Source organism: Amyelois transitella, chromosome 22, assembly GCF_032362555.1.
Source record: "Amyelois transitella isolate CPQ chromosome 22, ilAmyTran1.1, whole genome shotgun sequence".
Taxonomy (NCBI): domain Eukaryota; kingdom Metazoa; phylum Arthropoda; class Insecta; order Lepidoptera; family Pyralidae; genus Amyelois; species Amyelois transitella.
In genome coordinates, this window is record NC_083525.1 from 7240694 (window position 1) to 7263293 (window position 22600).

At 33.4% G+C, this 22600-nt stretch overlaps 1 protein-coding gene across 3 annotated transcripts; it reads right to left on the minus strand.

Moving 5' to 3' along the window:
• Window positions 1–377: 377 nt before the first annotated feature.
• LOC106130015 (sex-lethal homolog) lies at window positions 378–22253 on the minus strand. Of its 3 annotated transcripts, XM_060950684.1 has the most exons (9): window positions 22129–22253; window positions 21093–21309; window positions 14682–14894; window positions 13881–13988; window positions 12978–13159; window positions 11507–11594; window positions 9596–9668; window positions 1906–2161; window positions 378–943 (listed from the first exon to the last, which is right to left on the minus strand). In XM_060950684.1, exons 2-9 carry the CDS (start codon window positions 21171–21173, stop codon window positions 931–933), a joined length of 1014 nt encoding a protein of 337 aa, XP_060806667.1. In that variant the 5' UTR covers window positions 21174–21309; window positions 22129–22253; the 3' UTR covers window positions 378–930. The 3 variants fall into 3 exon arrangements, with proteins under 3 accessions (XP_060806667.1, XP_013184217.1, XP_013184218.1); XM_013328763.2 differs by lacking the exon at window positions 378–943 and having other exon boundaries at window positions 1998–2145; XM_013328764.2 differs by lacking the exon at window positions 378–943 and having other exon boundaries at window positions 2045–2177.
• Between the last annotated feature and the right edge of the window lie 347 nt (window positions 22254–22600).

A 22600-nucleotide genomic window follows, 5' to 3' on the forward strand; every position in this document is an offset into this window, starting at 1 on the left:
TACAATCCATTTTTTTTTTCCTCCTGACTTTTAGTCACAGGTCCTCACCACTCTAGAGAGAAGACTGGGCGAGTCAGGTTTTACACGAAGCGACTCCCATCTGACATCGATCACGGTTACCTACAGATTCAGTTACCTGAAGGTGCAGGTTTCCTCACGATGTTTTCCCTCGCCGTAAGAGCATCGGTTTGTATTCATTTTTATATTTAATATGTTACCTAATATACAGAAACTTGTGTACGTCGAGTTGTTCAAATAAATCTTTCATTCATTCATTCAAAGTGTGCCACAAGAATACTATACACAGTTGGTTTAATTTTTATAGATACATTGAATTAAATAAAAATAAGAAATAAATTTAAAATGAAACAACGTCAAAATTTAAAACAACTTTAATATTACAAATAAAGGAACAAAAAATATAATACAAAAAGTTTTTACAACTTTGTAACTTGCGCGTCGCAACCGTAACAGATTGTAATTCATTTACATAATCCAAACGAACAAGAAAAAAAAAATAATTTATAATTAAATTCTCTTGAAAAATCTATGAAACTGCAAATAAGAACTAAATTTATTTACTAAACAAATCAATTATCATGAAGAAAATCATCAGCGCAAATCAACATATGTCGTAATAAAAATAAAATCAATCCCTACCATTATGTAAAAATATGAAAGAAGACATAAAATAATAAAGTCAAAGGTTAAACGAAGTTAAGAGAAAAAACTAAAACTCTCTCCACAAAACAGAATAATCAATACTTTTATAGGATAAAGAAACTTCAAATCTTATAAATTAAACAACATTTCATATTTACAAGAAAAAATTTGAAAAAATAAATATACTACATTCAATCCTCAGCTATGTCAAAAAAAGAGGATTTAGCAAACTTCGAAGGCTCTTACGAGGAGCATCAAGCCCTCGCCTTAAAACGTCCCGCTGTAAAAGTAAAAAAAAGAAAAGCTTGTCTAATTAGTCTTAATAGTTTTTCTAATGACCAGTTACAACAATATTTTTATTATTATTTAAGATCGGAACTGGACATGACCTAAATTTTCAAATTTAGACGTGGATTATAGATCCAAAATGCAGTAAAATAATCCTCATCCACTTAATATTTACAAACGCAATTCTGTGTTCAATTAAAAAAAAAATCAATTTTTTTTGTAACCAATCTGCAAAAATCTATGGATATCCTTTTTCAATGCAAATATTTGATGTGGTATGATCTTTTGCAGTTGACAGTACATTAAGAATTATCTCCATACAAAAGTGTATGAATCAATTTCAATGTTAACATTCTAAAATATTTTCTTTTGCCCGTTTTTAACCGATAATAATTATGCCGATTATTATTATGCACGACATACGGCCAGACTCTAAAATATTAAAAAAAAATCACACCCAAGACAGCTGTTAAATAACATTGAAAATAAATATTTGCTATATTCACTCGAACTGAATAGTCTATAGTAGTGACTGTCATATTAACTTATGAAGTGATTGTAATAATGATTTATATCTCATTCAGAATTTTCGCATTTCATTTATATTTAGCCCATTCGCATAAAGTTTCAGATATTTAAACTCTGTGCAGGTTTCCAAATAAAACATTTTCATATCTAACCTAGTATACATTAATATAATACATAATTGTATTTCATGGTAATAGAACATCAATAACTTTACTTATACTCGCATGACTGGAGCAAGCTAAAAGTATACACGCTCTTTTCGGAAAACCTCACACAACTTTGGTATTAAAACTATACCAATTATCTATAAATGACTACAGCAACTTGAGACAAGACTACACGTATCATCGCGTTCAAAATTTGCTGGCATACAAATATCACAAAATTACACAAGATCCTTCGGATCTAAATACTAATTAATATTACCAATATGGCGCGGGTCCATTTCTGCAGCGTTGGCCTTTAAACCTGTCTTCGGCAAATCCGGCCCACGGTGGGTTCCGCCCCCCTCTGTTCCCTCTGCCTTTGCCAGGGAGGTAGTTAGGGTATATTCTATTGGCACAGGCGCCTGGGCGACACCCGTTGCGGGGGGTGGAAGGATGACTGCCCCCTAGCGGTGGAGATGAGAATCTCTCCCAAGGATCTGGCATCATACAGCTGCCACAACTCCAAGCGAAGTCACCTGGACAATTACGTACCTTTTAACGAAATCAAAACGTTTGCGTTAACTTCAGAAATTGATAAATAATCGCTTATACATGACCTATTCATTTACTTTCTCTAGTGACTTCAGAGAACTTCTATAATAACTCAAATTTTACCACTTATTCAATAATATCTAAAAATAAATTTAAATATTAAACTGTACCTCATAATATCCAGCCAGCATTATTAAAAGTATTTTTTTTTTTAATATCCATGTTCACATATGTATTTTGATAACATTTCTTTAAAAAAGAGATTATACCACATAAATGAAATTAAAACAATATGGCCTGGAATAAAATAAAGCTTTGTCGTGAATAATATTTATTTATACATGACTATCGTTTTGGCCAGAATTTGGAAGATTCCTTTGCGTCTTTCGTTTGCCCTATCATTACGTCAATTCAATACAATTACAAAATTATTTGATCATCCAAATATATTTCACAAACTATTTTATTAAAATAATTTTAAATGAAAGCGTGTGTCAAAAAACCTAAGGTTTTATAAAGGTTTCCAAGCATATATTGTTTCCAAATTACTCGAAACAATATTAAATAACAAAAAATACAACTCTTTTTTTATAATTTCTTGTTTTTCTAAAGAACAATAAAAGCAATAATTTATTAACAGGTTTCTGAAGTGTAACTAACTAACTGAAAGATATTTTTTTTAATATTAATCAGTAATGTCATTTAAAAGACCTGAAAATATGAATTGCACATGCCGAATGAACTTTATATCTTTCAATACAATAACATAGATAATAAATAACAATAATCTAAGAATTTCTTAAAATATTTCAATAGCAAAAACTCGATTACTTACTTAATAAACAAAGCGAAACTTTAAAATCTTGACAATTAAGCGTGGGACACACGCATTTAGAGCTCTATCATAATATGCAATATCATGGTACGCACTGTATGTGACTGTCAGCTAGTGTGGTCATGCCTTATAATTTAGTTGCACATATTACAATAACGATACGGTGATCAGGATGACCCGATTTAAAAAAAAAACCAGTAGGTAATTAGATTGGGAAAATTAATGTCAATTTTAATCAAAAATTTTATTTTTGTTCATAAATAACCTTTAAATTTTCAAAGATAGCAAGTTTCCTGTCCGATTAATCATATACGAAATATAATTATTATTATATTTTATGAACAGAGAATCGATTTAAGCAATAAAGTCATGTCAAGACTTTAACGTTTAAAAAATACTAAATAGTTACTTAAAATTACTTTTTATAGCGTATAGAAATAATATGCTAATTCTTAATTTAATGTTTTGACTGCAAGAAATTATTCGTTCACTTATTGATAATAAAAATATTTTTTAAAACTTAAAATTAAAACTATTCCAAATTTCGAAACTTACCGCCTAAATTTTAATAAAACACGAATAAATAAATCTGCAAAATATTAAATTAGCAAAACATATCTGAAAACATTTTTACACTGTAACAAAGTCACCTTGCATTTAACTTTAACATAATGCTTATCACTATTCCAGCCAAGAGGGACCGAATGCTTTAAATGAAAAACTATAGGATTACGTGAAATAATATTAGAAATAAAGTGTTACTCTTACATACTAATGTCAACAATTTATTTCATCTTAGCAAAAGAATAAAAAATTCAATCAATTTTTTTTTAAAGATACAGATATTTTTTTTTTTTTTAATTATCAGAAACGTATCCCCCTTGACAAAAATAGCGTTGAGCATAGAACACGCCATTGCATTTTAAATATTTAATTTTAACAATACTTTAATTCTCAATATGTTCCGGTTTCTTACATTTTACACTTTATTTAGGCACAATTCACATTGGAAACTAGTTCTAGCATTCTAGACCTACATTCTTGTCCACTGGGGATTGTGAAATTGTTTCTAATTAATCAATATTTGTTTTTAAATCTCGATTTTATTTTTAGTACCAAATATAATGTTTTTATTATACAATAGAAAAATAACCTCAAAAAAAAGTCTATCAGTGTATAGAAAACACAGGAACACATTATATATCCCCAGTGATTCTTTTCAATTTTTTTTAGTAAAATTACTACGGTCTCATAGTAATAATATACATAGTAGTTTATCACTATCCTAAGAAGGGACGAAAACGTGTGGAAGGCATTAAATAACTGATTAATTTGTATATAAACAACTAAAGTTTTATTTAGTAATAAAATAAATTCTTATAAAATGCGGAAAAGGGAAATTAATGTAACTCCTTTCTACATGTTTTACAGTTTTACATATAAAAGTTTATACATATTAAAAAGAACACTATTTTCGAGAATGCAATAATAACAAGTTAATAATCAGATTTTGTTTGAAGTAATACAAAAAAATAATGAAGGAGAATAATTTAAACATTTTATGTCTTTTTTTGTAGCAACAAATCTTCTGTTTTTGTTTTTCTAAAGGTTATTATTAATTTTAAAAAGCAAAAACTAAACGTAACCACATACCAACAAATAAAAAAAATTACAGAGAGAAAAGCTCCACTTAATTCCACTTACAAGAGTCAAACTCTTAAATTTAACAAAAAGGTTATAATTACTAAAAAAAAACGCCAATATTGCCCACCACACAATGTAAAACACGAATTAACGAGATAGAGGGAACAAGAACAACACTCATAGACTCCGAATTAACTACTGAACATTCGAATCACCCTCGTATATTGTCACTGTCACGACTCGAATCATACTGAATGTGTTTTGAATTTTAACAATTATTAATTAATAAATTGAATTAATACAAAATATTACTTTTTAAATGTATAATGTCTTAATATCAAATATTTAACCAAAATTATTCATTAACAAACTGGTTGAATAAAAAAGTATATTAATCCGCATCACATTACCAAAACATTAAAAAAAATTTATTACCTAAAAATATTTTATTTGAACTGTTATAAAGCCTTACAGCTGAACGTGGCCTATCAGTCTTTCAAGACAGCTGGCCCTGTCTAACCCGCAGGGGATACAGACGTGGTTATATGAATGAATGAATAAATGAAATTAAACTTTTCAATAGAGTAAGTAATAGCACACTTTTATCCTACATCATTATTCGCAAATATTTAATCACATCACATTCTGAATAACTTTATCAATTTTGAATATTAATTACCCACATACAATATGACAGGAGTCTTGCAAGTTACAAAACTAACACCGATACAATGAAATAAACTATTTAGGTACGTATAATCAAGGATACACAGATAACAAACAGATAGAGAATATTATAATATATAAGTATAGAAGAATTGAATACTTTCGCAATTGAAACTTCATGCGTGCAGATACAGCATATTACAGTATCTTTTATAGATTTATTGGTAAAATTCTTTATTGTCAGTAGCTGTTATTCTCAAAAATAATTAATCATTCATCAACCGACCAAAGACTGGCCACACTAATTTAGAACATAACTTTATATTACGACAGCAAATTTTCAATAATACTTTTTCATACCATACAAACATGCGTACACATGTGCACGCCTCCTTCCCTGAGGGATAGACAGAGATATAATTTCACTAGCCCCAATCACGAGGTGTTATTTGTTTAATTTTAATTATTTTTCTGCACTTTAGTCGCCCAAGGTGAAGTACCTTACCGGCAGTGTAACTTCTATCAAACATAAATTAGCAATTTTATCACAAAAAGAAAAACCTCAGCTATATCGATTTTTAATAGCTTAAACAAAAACAAAATAGCTTAAACAGAAACATAATAGCTCAAACAAAAACATAAAGAAATAATTAATGAAAATTTATTCAAAAACCAGGCTTAAAAACATAATCAGTCGATTCGCTTAGAATTCACCTGTAGGAATGATAATGAAAAAGGGTAATTTCTTGAAGGTCATTGTTATAATTATTATTTATCGGTTCAATAGTAAATTTCAACGAAATATACCTATTATTTTTTTCTGCAAGCCTCGTATCTGTATCTTCCACGCATGAAAGAAATTTCGAAATATGAAAAATATACATTATGCCACTACTTCTTTCATATGTACAAGAGAATGTTATTAAACTGTTACAATTTTGCTAATTTTATATTTTAATAATTCTAAAAAGAATTATATGAACTCGTATATACAAATATGACGCAACTAATTTTAAACTGGCCAGTAATAGAGGAATAAATTGTCTATATTTTAAATTTAATATTAATCTGTAAATCCCGACATAGGCTATACCTACATTTTCAATAATACAGATGTAATTCGAACATATTTCAAATGTTTTTTTTTACTTCTGTGTTACTGGTCAGAAGAATATCTCAATATACAATTACATAATATTATTCAACAAAGCGTTTATACAAATAACTAATTAATAGTCGTTTTATATAACTATTGAGCACATATATCTTTCATAAGCCGATATTGAAGTACCGTCGCGTACACTTTGTTTTTATACAATAATGTACACTTTTTTAAATTACGTTAAAAATAAATTATAGACTATTAGAAAAAAATACAATTTTTCTTTGTTTTTTTTTATTAACCAAATAAACGATTGGTTATCATCACTATTAGAATTTTATCATCATTACAAACTGGAACACATAAATTTCTAAAATTTTATGTTAATATTTTGTGAATTGTCACTTTTTAATTAAAACATCTCTCTGTCAGATAATCAATTTTAATATAAAATATTTCTATTAACAAAGCAGTCAGTAGGGCTTTTATGTGTTACATCAAAGATTAATATTTGATTTTTAAAATTGAAACTGATTATGTTTCGGAAAATGATACGAAAGTAGAAAAGAAAAACATTATAATTAAAACTTTAACAGTTTATTATAGGCTTATAAGGGATATAATTTGCACTTGTGTAACCGACGGTACTTATTGATTAAATTAACAAATTGACCCCAGCACAACTTACGTTTAAACAAAAATCAAATAGTACACTTGCGAATTTAGATAGCTACTTTCTAAATATTAATATAATTTAAATCTTTATATAAAATAAGATAATGGTAAGTTTTTCTTGATTCTTATTGCATTGTTCATCCAACTAACATATATATAAAATAACTAAAACTTTAAGCTATGAAATGCCAAATTTAAATACAAAGATTGATCTGAAAAAAATAGACAAAATTTTCTAATTGTTTCCGTAATATATTCATAATTATCAAATAATAGGGTTTTGCCAAAAACAATCAATTGAAACTGCAACTTATTACCTATTTAATATTCATTCTGACCTACATCTGAATTCGAGCGTAAACTTTTCAAAAATTCCACAGAGTATAAATATCGTTTCAGAGTCTATGAAATCTATATATACACATTTTGTCTATGACCGTAAGTGCAGACTACGAACTTCTAAGGTTTTTCTAGATTCTAGAAGTAATAACAGTGGGCTTTGTGCTGAGACAGGGTCCCTTAGTTTGTTTAGGATAGATTTTATTCCGGGCTAAGTTTTCGAGTATGAAATTTTACGAGATAATTTTATTAACTTTTAATCGAAACATCAACACTTTTACATGATTTGTATGACGACGATGATCTATGGTCTCATCTCGTTTTTTGACCTATTTCAAAAAACTATAATTTTAATTTTGGTTGTGTAATTTTTCAATATTTTGGTTACGGTTTATTTTCAAAACCTTTAAATATGTTGAAACATTGCGTTCTTGTTTTATCAAATTCAAATTATATTCCAAACAATTTGGTCTTAGTGTTAAGTCAACAGATGTTTGATCTGAAAATCATAGATTGATCTGTTGAACCTAGAACCTAGTCACCCTAGCTTGTAGGTTCACGTTTTACTAAAATTTAAAAAGATACACAGATATTTAAACATTCTCTCCTATATTATTATAAATATCATCTCAGATCCAATACGTGTTATAACAAACCCATTTATCCACAATCACCCAGCACGATTTCATAATTTTCGAGTACTATTTAAAAACATACATTTTCACATTTTTAACACATTTCGACAACGCCTCAGTCAAAACTTTCTTTCTTTATGAGCAACTTCTGCTTCGAAATATGTATTCGAAATAATATTTTTTTTTGCGAATCACAGTCAATTCCAATTATAATTTTAAAAAAAACTGGCAGGAATTGCCCACAAAACTGTTCCATTATAGATTTCTCGAGTTTTCTAGAATATCTTAGATTAGGAAAAAGCGTCGGAGAGTAACAGTGGAGAGGGAACAAAGCGCAAACTAACTAGAATATCGCTAACGGTGTTGCGGACGATTCCTTTTATAAATAATGCGTGTAATTTAGTATCAACGGGAAAATAAATTTAATATAGAATCTACTCGAAAATAAATTGAATTTAGAATCTGCTAAAAAATTATTTAAATTTAGAATCAGAACGGCTAAGCTAGACAAAAGTCGTGTTTGTTATGTAAGCCAAATGTAGTGTATTATTTATAAGAAATTCCACAAAAGCAATTAGTTGTGCTACCTACTTATGATCAATACACATTATTTACTAAAAAAAACCGGTACAGGGAGTGAATTCACGAACGCTCACAAGTTATATGTCTAAGTAATATGTCAGAAAATCTACCATTTTTTTTTTTTAGTTGACCTCAGATCTATGACATATGCCTTGAAAATGATCGCGTATTACTCCGCAGAACATATAGGGGCACTATCCTACAATTCAAATTTAGAATGCGCAACAACCACTGTATTGTTGCGCCCATCGTAACATAACACGCGCAAATTGGTGGCCAAAAAAAACAAACCAATTCGCAATCAGTAAAAAAAGAACAAATGTCAGCATCCCCGCAACACCCCAAGCCTTACACTAACATAACACTACGAAAACGAAAAGTCCATCACCGCTCATATCCTAGTATCGGACAAGCGGAACTTCTTGCAGTAAAGCCCTTTTCAAAATGGGCGATGGTGGCTCATATAAGACGGCTGATTGTAGAAGTCGCGGCGCAGGAAACGGCTGGAGGAGCCGCTGTACATACCGTAGTTGGTCGTGTAATCTTGCCTGTGTAGCATATCGAGTTGGTCCAAGCTGTGGTGTCGCTGTGGTACGTGTGGGGTTGAAACTATTCCGAGGCAGCGTGCGTAATAATAATGTGTTTACACATAAAGTCGTAGATAAATAAGAAGACCGTTATAGCTTTTAAAATACAGCGAGTAATATAAAGGTTAATAAATATTTAATTAAATTAACGAACAATATTTTTCCGCATATCGAAACAAACCAAATACTCTAGAGAAGTCGAACGTCATAACACAACGGTTGTTATAGATTTTATATTACAATTTTTTTTATCTCGTAAACGTTACAGATAAAATATCTGGCTGCAATCATTGCGTACAGTCTCTTTTGAAAGTCCATTGTCAAAATGTACCTCAATTAGAGTGTCTACTTACCTCTGTTATGATGGAACCCCGCCGCCCATCCGGCATAGTACGCCGCTTTTTGCTTCCCATGCTCTTCGGCGACCTGTAATATTTTACACCCCACTTTAATTCAACGAATAAGTAATTACACTTCCTATTTTCATGCTTAATTGAACAAATTATAAATCGCATAACCTCAAAAACGCAGCAAAACAACCGAACCAAATAAAATGAAATCGTCCATGTAGACGAATTAGCATAGAAAAAAACAAGACGCAGTCGCTAAATCAAGAATAGAAAAATAGCATTAGGCAAATGATAAACTAGCGAAAAAGAATAGTTTTTGATGGAAATTAACGCGAAGTAGACGAAATACAGAGAGAAATGAAACTATCAAGTCGCTACATAAGGTCGGTACAAATAAGGTAGTAATAATTTTAAAGGGAAATAAATAATACCTATTTTGATGTAAAGTTTTTTTGTGTTTTGTCTGCGTTATATTTTACCAATTAACGATGGTTTTTGTAAATATATTCTTTAGAGTTTATTTATTCCTTCTTAAATTCCACATCACCCATTTAAAAAAACCTGTAAACACGTGTCATTTTTTTAACCTTTTAATCCACCAACTTCATCGCTATGTTTGGTTAAAAAAGTATGACTTTAAAAATTCAGACCGACCTTGAGCACACCGTATCTACTAGTTTACAATTATATTTATTAATTTAACCAGACCAAATATAATCATTCGGTATAAACTCTAAGGAACAAACACTGCTCCTTATTTCGAAATTTTTAAGACACACATTTGACACCTCACAAGTAATATTTTCGCTCCGATAGATACTACGTAAACCACTGTGATAAAAGTTTTGTGGGAAATTGTTAAATCATTCGGCATTTAGTGGACGACTCTCCTTTGGTGCTGATGAACAGACTATCATAACGATTATTACCCAAAATATAATTCTCTTTTATAATAGAACGCGTAGGTAAGATCTGTTTTTTCCACCATTTTTACTAATACTTCCCGTATCTAATCGATTAACCATTATCGCATCAGGTTGAACGTTCTTTTATGTTTTCAGTTGTTAATAATGATTTTACTATTCACTGGAAGAAATCTCTGTTAAAGATAAGTCGGCCATTTTGTATTTTGGTTTTTGTCGCACTGTTTTCTACAACTTTTTTTACTCGAGTTTTAGTAGTCCCCCTAAGACCTAAATAACATAATTCTCTCTGTATTCAATCGTCTATCCTCTTCCCGCACCATTGTATCACTGTGCAGACGAAGCCGGCTGCTCGCGCGCCACACGGCCGCCGCCGAACGTTTGTAGACCGCGTCCGTTGCCGTAGGCTGTCGGAATGCAAATGACAAATTTAGACCCGCTCCCCGCCAATTGTTCGCATGCAAAGCTCCCCACTACGTGCGTTCGTGCGAGCGAGATAGTAAGATGTTTGTGCTTCTTATTACCTGTGTACAATGTGCGAATGTTTCTTTCTTTTTTTAAAATTATAATCGTCGTTAAAATTATGTTATGTTATATACAATAAGTGTATTAGAATTCACCGTTTGACTGAAAGCGACAAACTAAGAATTAATTCACGTTTTATAGCTGTTATATCTGCGATCTTAAAGCTAAAAACGAGGAAATGCCTTGACAAAGCATGTCTTCGTGTGTCCTATGTAATCTGTATGTTTGTGTTGTACGCATAATTTCCGTCTACCCCTCAAGTTCCATTGAATTGTCCCATGGTGGGACAAGTGGGTCGACTTTGTCCCAGTGATTTCATTAGACAAGTTCAAATTCTGAAATCGTGTAGGTGTCTTAACATCGTAACGCTATGAAAGGCGACGCTATATAAATCAGTGTGTTGCGAGCCGGCACCATACGAAGCTGTGTATACGACGCTAAATAGTATAAATATATCTGCACTAACCTTAACACTGAGTGGTTCAGTGCCGCCCTCTGGTATCACATTATTTAAAGCAGCTATCGCCTCCTGTGCCTCTTCTCTTTTGTCAAACCTGTAATAATAAAAAAATAATAAAGGCGTATTCACACTATCGCTCTATTGCATTAATGTAAAACGATTTAAAAAAAAAACGTGAATATGAACTGCTTGGCTTCATTTGTTCTGATTTTGACTGCGCCATTTTATCGACAACTCGATTACACAAATACGGCCATTTTACAAACTGCGCTATTTTACCGACTGCGCCAGTTAATAGACTGCGCCATTTTACAGACTACGTCATTTTGCGAACTGCGCCATTTTATCGACTGTGTCATCACACCGATTACGCCATCCTTTTCACTGCGCCATCGTACAAATAATAATATTTAGTAGCATGTTGTTACAAAAATATTTCACCTAACAAAAGCGACTCCTCTGGGGGTGCCGTTGCTCTTGTCCCTCAGGATGTGTTTCTGCACTATCCTGCCATACTTGCCGAAGATTGTCTCTATTTTGCATCATAATACAGAATATGCGTTTTATCGACTGCACCATAACGCCAACTTACCGACTACACCATTTTACCGACTGTGCTATTGTACCAACTGCGTCATTTTACCGACTGTGCCATCACACTGATTACGCTATCTTTTTCACTTTTCACCCGTAAAAATTACACTATTTACTAGCAATTTTTGTCAAAAATATCTTACCTAACAAAAGCGACTCCTCTGGGAGTGCCGTTGCTCCTGTCCCTCAGGATGTGTTTCTGCACTATCCTGCCGTACTTGCCGAAGATTGTCTCTAGTTTACATCATAATACAAACTATTCTGTTTTATCGACTGCACCATAACGCCAACTTACCGACTACACCATTTTACCGACTGTACTATTGTACCAACTGCGTCATTTTACCGACTGTGCCATCACACTGATTACGCTATCCTTTTCACTGCGCCCCGTACTAATTACACTAGCAATTTATTGACAAAAATATCTCACCTAACAAAAGCGACTCCTCTGGGAGTGCAGTTGCTCTTGTCCCTCAAGATGTGTTTCTGCACTATCCTGCCGTACTTGCCGAAGATCGTCTCTATTTTGCATCATAATACAGACTATGCCGTTTTATCGACTGCACCATAACGCCAACTCACCGACTACACCATTTTACAGACTGTGCTATTGTACCAACTGCGCCATTTTATCAACTATCCCATCACATCACACCGATTACGTACCTTTGTTTCCAGTCTGCATCATAATACAAACTATTCTGTTTTATCGACTGCACCATAACGACAACTTACCGACTACATCATTTTACCGACTGTGCTATTGTACCAACTGCGTCATTTTACCGACTGTGCCATCACACTGATTACGCTATCTTTTTCACTTTTCACCCGTAAAAATTACACTATTTACTAGCAATTTTTGTCAAAAATATCTCACCTAACAAAAGCGACTCCTCTGGGAGTGCCGTTGCTCTTGTCCCTCAGGATGTGTTTCTGCACTATCCTGCCGTACTTGCCGAAGATCGTCTCCAGCTGTTCTTCGGTGATGGCGCGCGGTAAGTTCGTCACGTAGAGATTCGTCTCCTTTATATCGTCGCCTGATGGTCGGGCATATGACACCTGAAAAATTTTGTTATACAATAAAGTTAGTTTTTTAAACAAAGTAACTAGTGTTGACAAGCATTTAAAAAATTAAAATCATAACACCTTGTTGTGTGATTCACCCGTGATTCAATACAATCATTCAATAATAACCAAAATAAAATAAAAAACAGTTTGTAACTCCAAGTTAGTAGGTAAGACCATCAAATAGTAGGTTAGGTATTCCTGATTGGATTAAATATAAGAAGATTAAATTAAAAAAACAGATTCCCTATAAACGCATGAGCATGCGCCGTTTTCAAGATTACATACATACATATAATCACGTTTATATCCCTTGCACGGTAGACAGAGCCAACAGTATTGAGGAGACATAGGCCTCGTTCAGCTGTTTGGCTTAATCATAGAGTTGAGAATAAAAAAGTGCCACGTTACCAGCCGACCGCCAAAAAGAACAAACTCAAATTTATAATCCTATCTCTTAGTTGCCATTTACGACATCCATGGGAAAGAGATGGAGTGGTCCTATTCTTTTTTCTATTGGGGCCGGAAACCACACGGCATGTTTTCAAGGTTAGAACTTAACTTATATTTCATGATCAATAGAATAGAAAAGAACTGATTTATTTTCAAAATTGGATACAAGGTATCACTTATTGACGGCACATAAATTAAATCTAATTTATAACTACTACATGTACATATCTTTTATATGTATATATTATATATATTTGCTTACCTTTAACCGTTTGTTTCTCAGCTGATAGCCGTTGAAGGTTTCTATCGCCCGAGCGGCGTCCTCTTCCCGCGTGAAATTCACAAAGCCGAACCCGTAACTGTAGCCAGTCTGGAATTTAACCAGTAATTACATACATACATACATATGGTCACGTCTATATCCCTTGCGGGGAAGACAGAGCCAACAGTCCTGAAAATACCGAATGGCCACGTTCAGCTATTTAACTTAATGATAGAATTGAGATTCAAATAGTGACAGGCTAACCCATCGAATAAAAAATACCTAATCCCAAGTTTGTCTATCCCTTAGTCCAGTAACCAGTAACAATTTAACCAGTAATTACTTGTTTTTACCACGCGATTAAAGCGCCACCTTTGATAGAACGCAGGTTTCTCGCGAATCCCACGGGAGCCGGAACCGGTTCTTGCCGGGATGAAAGTAACCAATTTCCTTCACCAGACTTTTAAGAAGTAGTACAAAACTGCTATTTATTACGACACATACATACATATAGTCACGTCTATATCCTATGCAAGGTAGACAGAGCCTGCAGTCTTGCAAATACTGATAGGCCACGTCAGCTTTTTAACTTGATGATAGAATTAAGATTCAAATAGTGACAGGTTGCCTGCCCATCGCCTAAAAGAAGAATCCTTAGTTTATAATCCTATTCCCCAGTCGCCTTTTACAACATCCACGTGAACGAAAAGTAGCGGTCTTATTCTTTTTTTTTTTGGTACCGATAACCAAACTGTCCACTAATCACGTACAACGCCATCTAGCGTGATCTACAGCACTAACCTTGAAATCCTTCATAACCCGGCAGCTCTCGATCGGTCCTATCGTCATGAACATCGCGTACAGGTCCTTCTCCGTCATTGTCTGTGGCAGATAATTCACTATGAGATTCGTCTTGGCCGTGTCACCGCCGGCGGCAGACACCCCTCCCCCCTCCGACATGCTGCCCCAACACCGCGGCAAACCTGAACGCCCTCTGTACTGATGTTGTATTTGCTGGAAAAAGAATACATAATTTTAAATTATAATAATTAAAAAAGTGATCGATTACTTTCTACGTGTGATATTTCAATTGATAACGTTGTATATGTATTTTATATTCAGCTGATCTATTTGAAGGGTTCCGTAACTAAAATGTAAAAACGGGAGCCAATTACTAAGCCTCCGCTGTCTGACTGTCTGTCTGTTCGCCTGTCAAGACTGTATCTCTAAAACTTAAATGATCACAAATTATGTCGTTATAACAACAAAAACTTTTACGTATTTTTTTTTATTCAACATAACGTTAACGCGTAGACGCTTAAAATTCTCACAGAATATTATCATGTACATTTTCATTAACCTTTTAAAGTAATGATTTTAATAAACAAGTAGAAACGTAAGAAAAAAAATTATATTAAAATAACAAACGTAATGATGGTACGGAACCGTTCGTGCGCTAATCCGACTCGCACATGACCGGTTTTATTTAATTCAGCTTAAACTTCAAATGTTATACAGATTAAAAAAAAAAATAAAAAATGTTATTAAACAACCAAATATACGATTAAATTTAAGAAGACTGTCCCATAAAGTCATACAGACATACATAATATAGTCACGTCTATATCCCTTGCGGGGTAGACAGAGCCAACAGTCTTGAAAAGACTGACGTTCAGCTTTTTGGCTCGATGATAGAATTGAGATTCAAATAGTGACAGGTTGCTAGCCCATCGCCTAAAAGAAGAATCCCAAGTTTGTAAGCCTATCCCTTAGTCGCCTTTTACGACATCCATAGGAACGAGATGGAGTGGTCCTATTCTTTTTTTTATATTGGTGCCGAGAACCACACGGCACTGCCTCATAAAGTCATCCTTTTCACAATCACACAAAGACCCGTGACCGCTGAAGGATTGAACCAAAAAGTTTCAAACTCAAACAGAACAAATACACCGCATTAAAACGCAATGAAAATGCCAATTTTAAAACAAACACAGACATCAAAATATTGATATAACAGAATTATAGTTTCCGACAGATACATATCGGATTAGAATAAGATATAGGTACATAGTTTTTTAACGTTTAACAATAATAACCCTTGCTCTTATGAGTAAGAAAATTTCTCGTAGCAGTACGAGTTACTTAAAAAAAAACATAGTAATTACTAATTTTGCGTGATTTATTCATTCCCTAATCGTAGTGCATTGTGATTCCCCGCACCAATTGGAAAAGAATAGAACTCCATCTCTTTCCTATGGATGTCGTAGAAGGTGACAAAGTTGGCTCTGTCTACCCCTCAAGGGATATAGACGTGTACCATACGTATGTATGTACATATGTAGGTATGCATTATGTTATGTTCAATTTCGGCCACTGTCTATAAAAGACAGTGATCATGTTTCATCAAACATGTTAACCCTTAAGTTTCTGTTAGCTTAATATTTAGTCATTTAAGTTTACAATACCTAAAAAGTGGGTCTCCGCGACCGTGACCCATTAACCGTTCTGCAGCCCCGAACGCGGACCGAAATGGGACGGGGTGAAAAGAAATGTAGTTTCATGCAGAGCGTTATCTGATGACATTAGAATCATCTTGTTCAGATTTCCGATAAACCCCACTATTTGTATGTATGTATTTTTATGTGAAGAATTAAAGTTCAACACGGTGTGTGTATGACAAACTCAGATTGAATCGATTTACTTAAGCTGTATTTATCTGTAACTTGTAAAATAAAAAATGTTATTTTAATTTAAAAAAAAACAAGTTGTGCTTTCAGATTGCCGATGGATTCATGATGGAGGACATTCGGATATTGTGATAAGATGCTGGCCTATCATTTAAAAAGATCTTAAATTTAATAAACCTTTCCGTTGCCCTTCCCGCGCGTTCTTATCGCGAGAAAAACTATCGCCATTTCGCTTTTTAATATGACGTGAAACGGGACAGCGATAGTTTACCGAGCAACAAAAACGGCGTAGCGCGTGCGAGCTTCTGGGACAGCATGGAAACAAGTGCTGTATGAAAGCACAAGGCGCAAAGGTCTTCCATAATTCGACTGTTAAAGAAACTAAATCAGACATATATAAAATAGCATTTAGGAAATTGTTGAATGCTCGTCTAAATAAATAGCTTAATCGATTAGGACGTCCAAAAGTTTGTTTTAAATCGAGCCGTTGTCTATAGTAAGTACTTTCGAGTTTCCGTAGTAATACTCGACACGAAATATGACAAAAGATCCGCAATCGGTGACACACTCAACTGCAATAGTTGCATTTAAGGAGTAGTATGACAACACGCGCTGAAAATTGCGGACAAAAACCAAAAAGTTGATAACAAAAATAAACACATTTCAAATATTACAGCTTACTAGCTGTCCCGGCAAACCTTATTTGGCCGATTCTCGTACTCAATATGCTAACAAAATTTCATGAGAATTGGTCAAGCCGTTTCGTAGGTGTAGTAGGTACGGTAACGAACATTGTGACACAGAATTTTATATATAAGGTTTTTAATTAATGTTATAGTAATAACATACTTTTACTCGTATTGGCCTGCGTTTTACTAACCCCTGTTACCCTTTCCTCAAAAGTTATCATTAAAATGGGCCGAGTGATCGCTTAACATACAAAAAGGATACAGTGGTACAGGATTAACTATACCCAATATGAAAGCGAATCGACTTCGTATTTTTGTTTCTTCGTTTTTTATTTATCATCTCTCTCTTCTTTATTTTCATTTCTTATCGTTATTAAATCACAAACGACTGCTAAGAAGACTCGTGGAAGAAGTAACTCCTCCAGTGAACTTTGCGAGAAACGACTATAACATGCGCGCGTTAGAATTATTTTGATCCTAATAAGAAAACACTTTTGGAATGATTTCTTTTTTCATGTAGAAATTCTAAGTCGATGAAGACTTGCAAAGGAATAAAAAAAGTCAATTTCTTTTTTGGCATGGTAGCTTTCGTAGTACTGCTGACAACATGCGAGCCAAAAATAACGTTTAATTCTTTTTTAAATCCAACATCTGCGTGGAAATTAAGGAATAAACATTTTTTCATCTTGGCAAGCTAACAAGTATACCAGACACCTGAACCAATGCAAATGTTGCCAAGTTTCGAAAGCAATTCATAAGGAATAAATGTGGAAGTCGCATCAGTCTTAAATTTTAGTTAAACTAAATATTTTAGCTAAAATTTTAGGGAAATTTCCGGTAACGGATGTAATATTTGAAAAGGATAACTATTACTTATCCCGTTCCGGTTTTTTTATAACCCTCTGTCTGATGCATAAATTTTAAACCAAACTTTTGCACACAAATACCTAAAATTAAGAAAAACATCGCTTGAAAAAGAAGTCTTCTGTTTCCGAGGAATACACTACTAATGGTAGCTAAGACGCGCTTAATTGGCAACATTATTGAAATTTCAAAAACCTAATCCTAAACCAATCAGAAAAAATAATCAATTTTTAATCAAAAACTGACCTCAAAACGTGTCCTAAATGATTATCGAGCGTGGTCACCCCACATGCCTCGTCTTGCATCGCCGGCCTGCTGAACCTGGCATGCTTCCAATGTAAATGGAACTCCTTACCAGACCCAGTTACAGGGGCTCATTAATAATGGATTATAGAGGCGGTTAGGCCTTAAAAAAGTGGCACCAGTTTCGGCCTAACACTAATGTGCGTCTGAAAGTCTAGGCGTTTGAAATCAAGCTAGGAGTTATTTGGTTGCAGTGCAATAAAATGATAGATAGATTAACCTTATATTTGAAACGGCATTTGGCGGTAATGTCCCTTAATCATCGGAATAATAAATCACGAACGTTGATATGGCATGTTAAACACATCCCACAAATATAAGTTATATATGCATAGATAGATTTCCCTTATTTCTCCTTCTGAGGTAGACAGAAGAGGTTGGAAGATGAGACTTTAAACTTTAATTAAAGTAATAATATTTTAACTAGAAAAAGTGTTATTTTTTTACTTAGAAATGAATAAGAAGGTATGTTAGAGGCTATATCTATTCGATCCAATAGTACCTATCATAATAGTTCTTCGTGTCGTGTGGTCCCCGGCACTTTAAAGTAGGACCAATCCATCCCTTTCCCATGGATATCGTAAAAGGCGACTAAGGGATAGGCTAGGGAAACTTGGGATTATTCTTTAAAGCGACGGCCTAGCAACATGTCACTATTTGAATCTTAATTCCATCATTAAGCCATACAGCTAAACATGGCCTTCCAGTAATTGCGAGACTGTTGGCTCTGCCTACCTCGTGAACGATCAAGACGTGATTATATGTATGTATACAATATTGCTTATATCCGAAAACTCAAAATAGACACGCCAACTGTCACATTCTTGCTAGAAACATAATTATAGTTATCAGAGTGGGCTCTTTTGTGCGAGACTCCATTCATCAGACAATAGCAACACATTCAGGTAGTTTTGGCTTGATATTACAACTACGATGTACATTAAAATGGGTATGGTACTCGTTCATATGGTGAAGGATCGTCGAAAACTTATTATGACATACATACATATAGTGTGTGCAGTGATCGTGGCAAGTGGAAAGAGGTAGTCTCTGCCTACCCCTCCGGGAAAGAGGCGTGATTTTATGTATGTATGTATACATATAATCACATCACTCAGTCAGTCACACAGCCCTCGTATAACCGCTACCCCCGTAGCATGACATGAAAAACTATCGTTGTTTCACTTTTTGTTATGATATGAAACGGGAAAAAAGAATAGGATCACTCCATCTCTTTCCCATGGATGTTGTAAAAGGCGACTAAGGGATAGGCTTATAAACATGGGATTCTTCTTTTAGGCGATGGGCTAGCAACCTATCAGTATGTGGCATATCAGTCTTTTCAAGACTGTTGGCTCTGTCTACCCTGCAAGGGATAAAGACGTGATTATATGTATGTATGTATGTATGTAGTAAGCCATTTCGTAATGAAAAGGAGCTTAAAACTTACACGACACAAAAAATACTTACATTCTTAGAAAATCGACGTATTTTCCCAACACTATGGATTCTTAAATTAATAATTAACAAGAACAAAATCTTGAACAAGACGACAAATTGAACAAATTACTGGAATAATGAAAAAATATGCCGCTACCACAAAGAAATAACAAAAACTAATTGGCACTAACATGGCCGTCTAGATTAATGTAAATCTATGTGGTTGGGATTCCAAAAATGATCTGTCTTTTTTAAAGTTTCTTATGAAGGTTTATTTAAGATTTTATCTATATTTATACTAATATTATAAAGCTGAAGAGTTTGCTTATTTGAACGCGATAATCTCAAGAACTACTGGTTCGAATTGAAAAATTATTTTTGTGTCGAATAGACCATTTATCGAGGCAGACTTTAGGCCATATAACATCACGCTGCACCTATTAGGAGCGAAGAAATAATGGAAAATGTGAAAAAAAACGGGGTAAATTATTCATCGTTGAGGGCTTCAATGATGCCCGAAATAACTATTCCACGCGGATGAAGTCGGGGCACAGCAAGTAACTAATATAATATATAATTGTCTACCCCTGAGCATCATGGTAGAGCGGTTAAGGTGCTCGACTATAAAGCGTAAGTGATACTCGTGGAGCACAGGTTCAAATACCACATGAGCACTTTTCGGAGTCATGTAAATTAATTTTAGTGCACACCAATGATTTTACAGTGAGGGAAAACATTGTAGAAAACCTACACATTCAGGCAACCATGATCCAATATGCATTAGGTTCCTCTGCAAAGCTTGTGGATATCAGACAGGAATCGCTTTGTGTTAACACCAGACTTACCCAATCCAGGAGTTTGATCCGAAGGTGAACCCTTGACACCTTTTCTGAGAGGTCAGGATTTATATAGGATGAATACCCGGAGGAAGATAATTGTCTACCCCATAAGGAATAAAGTACATGATTATATGTATGTATATGTTATTACTAATATTTTAAACAATTAAGCTAGAAACATTAATTGTTTTTTGTAAAGGCTGTATGATCAGCTGTATAATCTTCAAATGGAATTGAGATTCAAATATTGACTGATTGCCAGTCCATCACCTGGCATAATCCCAAGTTTAGAAGCCATTCCCTTGATTGACTTTTACGATTTGCATGGGGATAGAGAAGCAGCTGGTGAAAATGGTACAAAAAAAATATCTTGAGAAAAAAAATACTCACATTCTCCAATGAATTAAAACCCCTGTCCCAGCTGCTGACAGGAGTGCCTCCGAACAGGTAACCCGGGTACCTTTCACACATTTATCTCACTTTTACATACACTGAACAGAAACACTACAACTATCTATATTATTATATATTTGAATATTGAGCAGCAATTTTAAACTTTCATATTTTTAATTTAACTTTTTAAACCTGATGGAGCTGGCCGGTGAATCTGAAATAAAAATATATTTTTTTTTTATTGTGTGCCTGCGTAACTTCTTGAGATAAATAATAATTCCACATTTAAAATCAACCCTACACATAAATGGGCACAACAAGCAAGTATGTTATAATTAAAATCCTTTCTTGCTGAGTATAGAGTAATAAATAAAGTATTATGGTGGCTTTACTATATAAAATTATGGAAAATTGCAAAGTTTTTATTTATAGTGAGTTGAGAGTTTACTGTTTTTAAAATTCAAAACATATCAAATCAGTAGACATAGTCTGTTGTGACTGTCTTCTTTTGGTCTCTTAAAAGTGTTTGGGGTTTATAATAAGGGATTTTTGGTGACCTCGTCAAATTAAAATCGAGTGGGGCATGACTATAAGATGGTATATTGACCTCACAACTTAAGGTCAGTAACCTGATGAATACTATTTAATAACTTTTACAAAGTTTTAAAACAATGATAAAAAAAATACTGATCATAAATAAATATTATATTTAAATTTTATAATTAAATTATTATTCTCTCACATTATTCTATAGATAAGTTATGAATTTAATACTTTCGTTCCTTTTCTGGATTCCATAAAGGGCTATATTATTATATTGGCAATAAATGTAATGATATTGATTGATACGAGCTGATATAGATTGGAGTAGTAATAATTAGAAATCATTCTACATGAATTTAATAAAAAAACTCGCGTCTTGTGCTAATTTTATTTATTTAATTATTTTGATTACAGGAACGACGCCAACATTAATACATAATAGATAAAGATTAGCCAATGTATCAGTTTGTTAATATTTTAAAGAACTTACATGGTCAATTATTAACGCTGATTAAATCCTATCGACACTAAAACTGAAATTATTTTGGTATTTCGAATTTTATCATAGATTCTTCAACACTCAGTCCTCTTCCAGCCTTCCTTCAATTGACGTTTACAAATTGAAAAAACTTTGACGTTTAAGATTTTACTTTTTTCTATTTTAGGCACAGATCGTTTCAATCAGACCAGACAAGACCTGCTTTTAATCATGGCAATATTTCTAATCTAACCAAGCTTTGGTTGGTTGAAAGGTGACAAGACAAATGACAACTCGATGCCGCCATTTTTGCCTGCTTTCTCCTTGCTGCTCTAGTTATTATTGCCAACTTTGTGGGTTCTCTACTGAAAGTAGTGGTTTCGGTCCTTCCTTCTTCCATGCCATAAAGTGGGTGAAATATTAATTTCTTCTTTTATTGAACAAAGGCATTTACAAAATATAAACCAAGTTTTGTTTATATACC

What these genes read in the sequence shown, in the direction of transcription:
- LOC106130015 (XM_060950684.1), bottom strand. Translation starts at nt 21,173, where the DNA reads ATGTGTGAAAGGTACCCGGGTTACCTGTTCGGAGGCACTCCTGTCAGC. An exon ending in GTTTTAATTCATTGGAGAAT is followed by an intron (nt 14,895 to 21,092) that starts GTGAGTATTTTT and finishes TTCTTTTTCCAG; the next exon opens with CAAATACAACATCAGTACAG. An exon ending in GGGTTATGAAGGATTTCAAG is followed by an intron (nt 13,989 to 14,681) that starts GTTAGTGCTGTA and finishes GTTAAATTCCAG; the next exon opens with ACTGGCTACAGTTACGGGTT.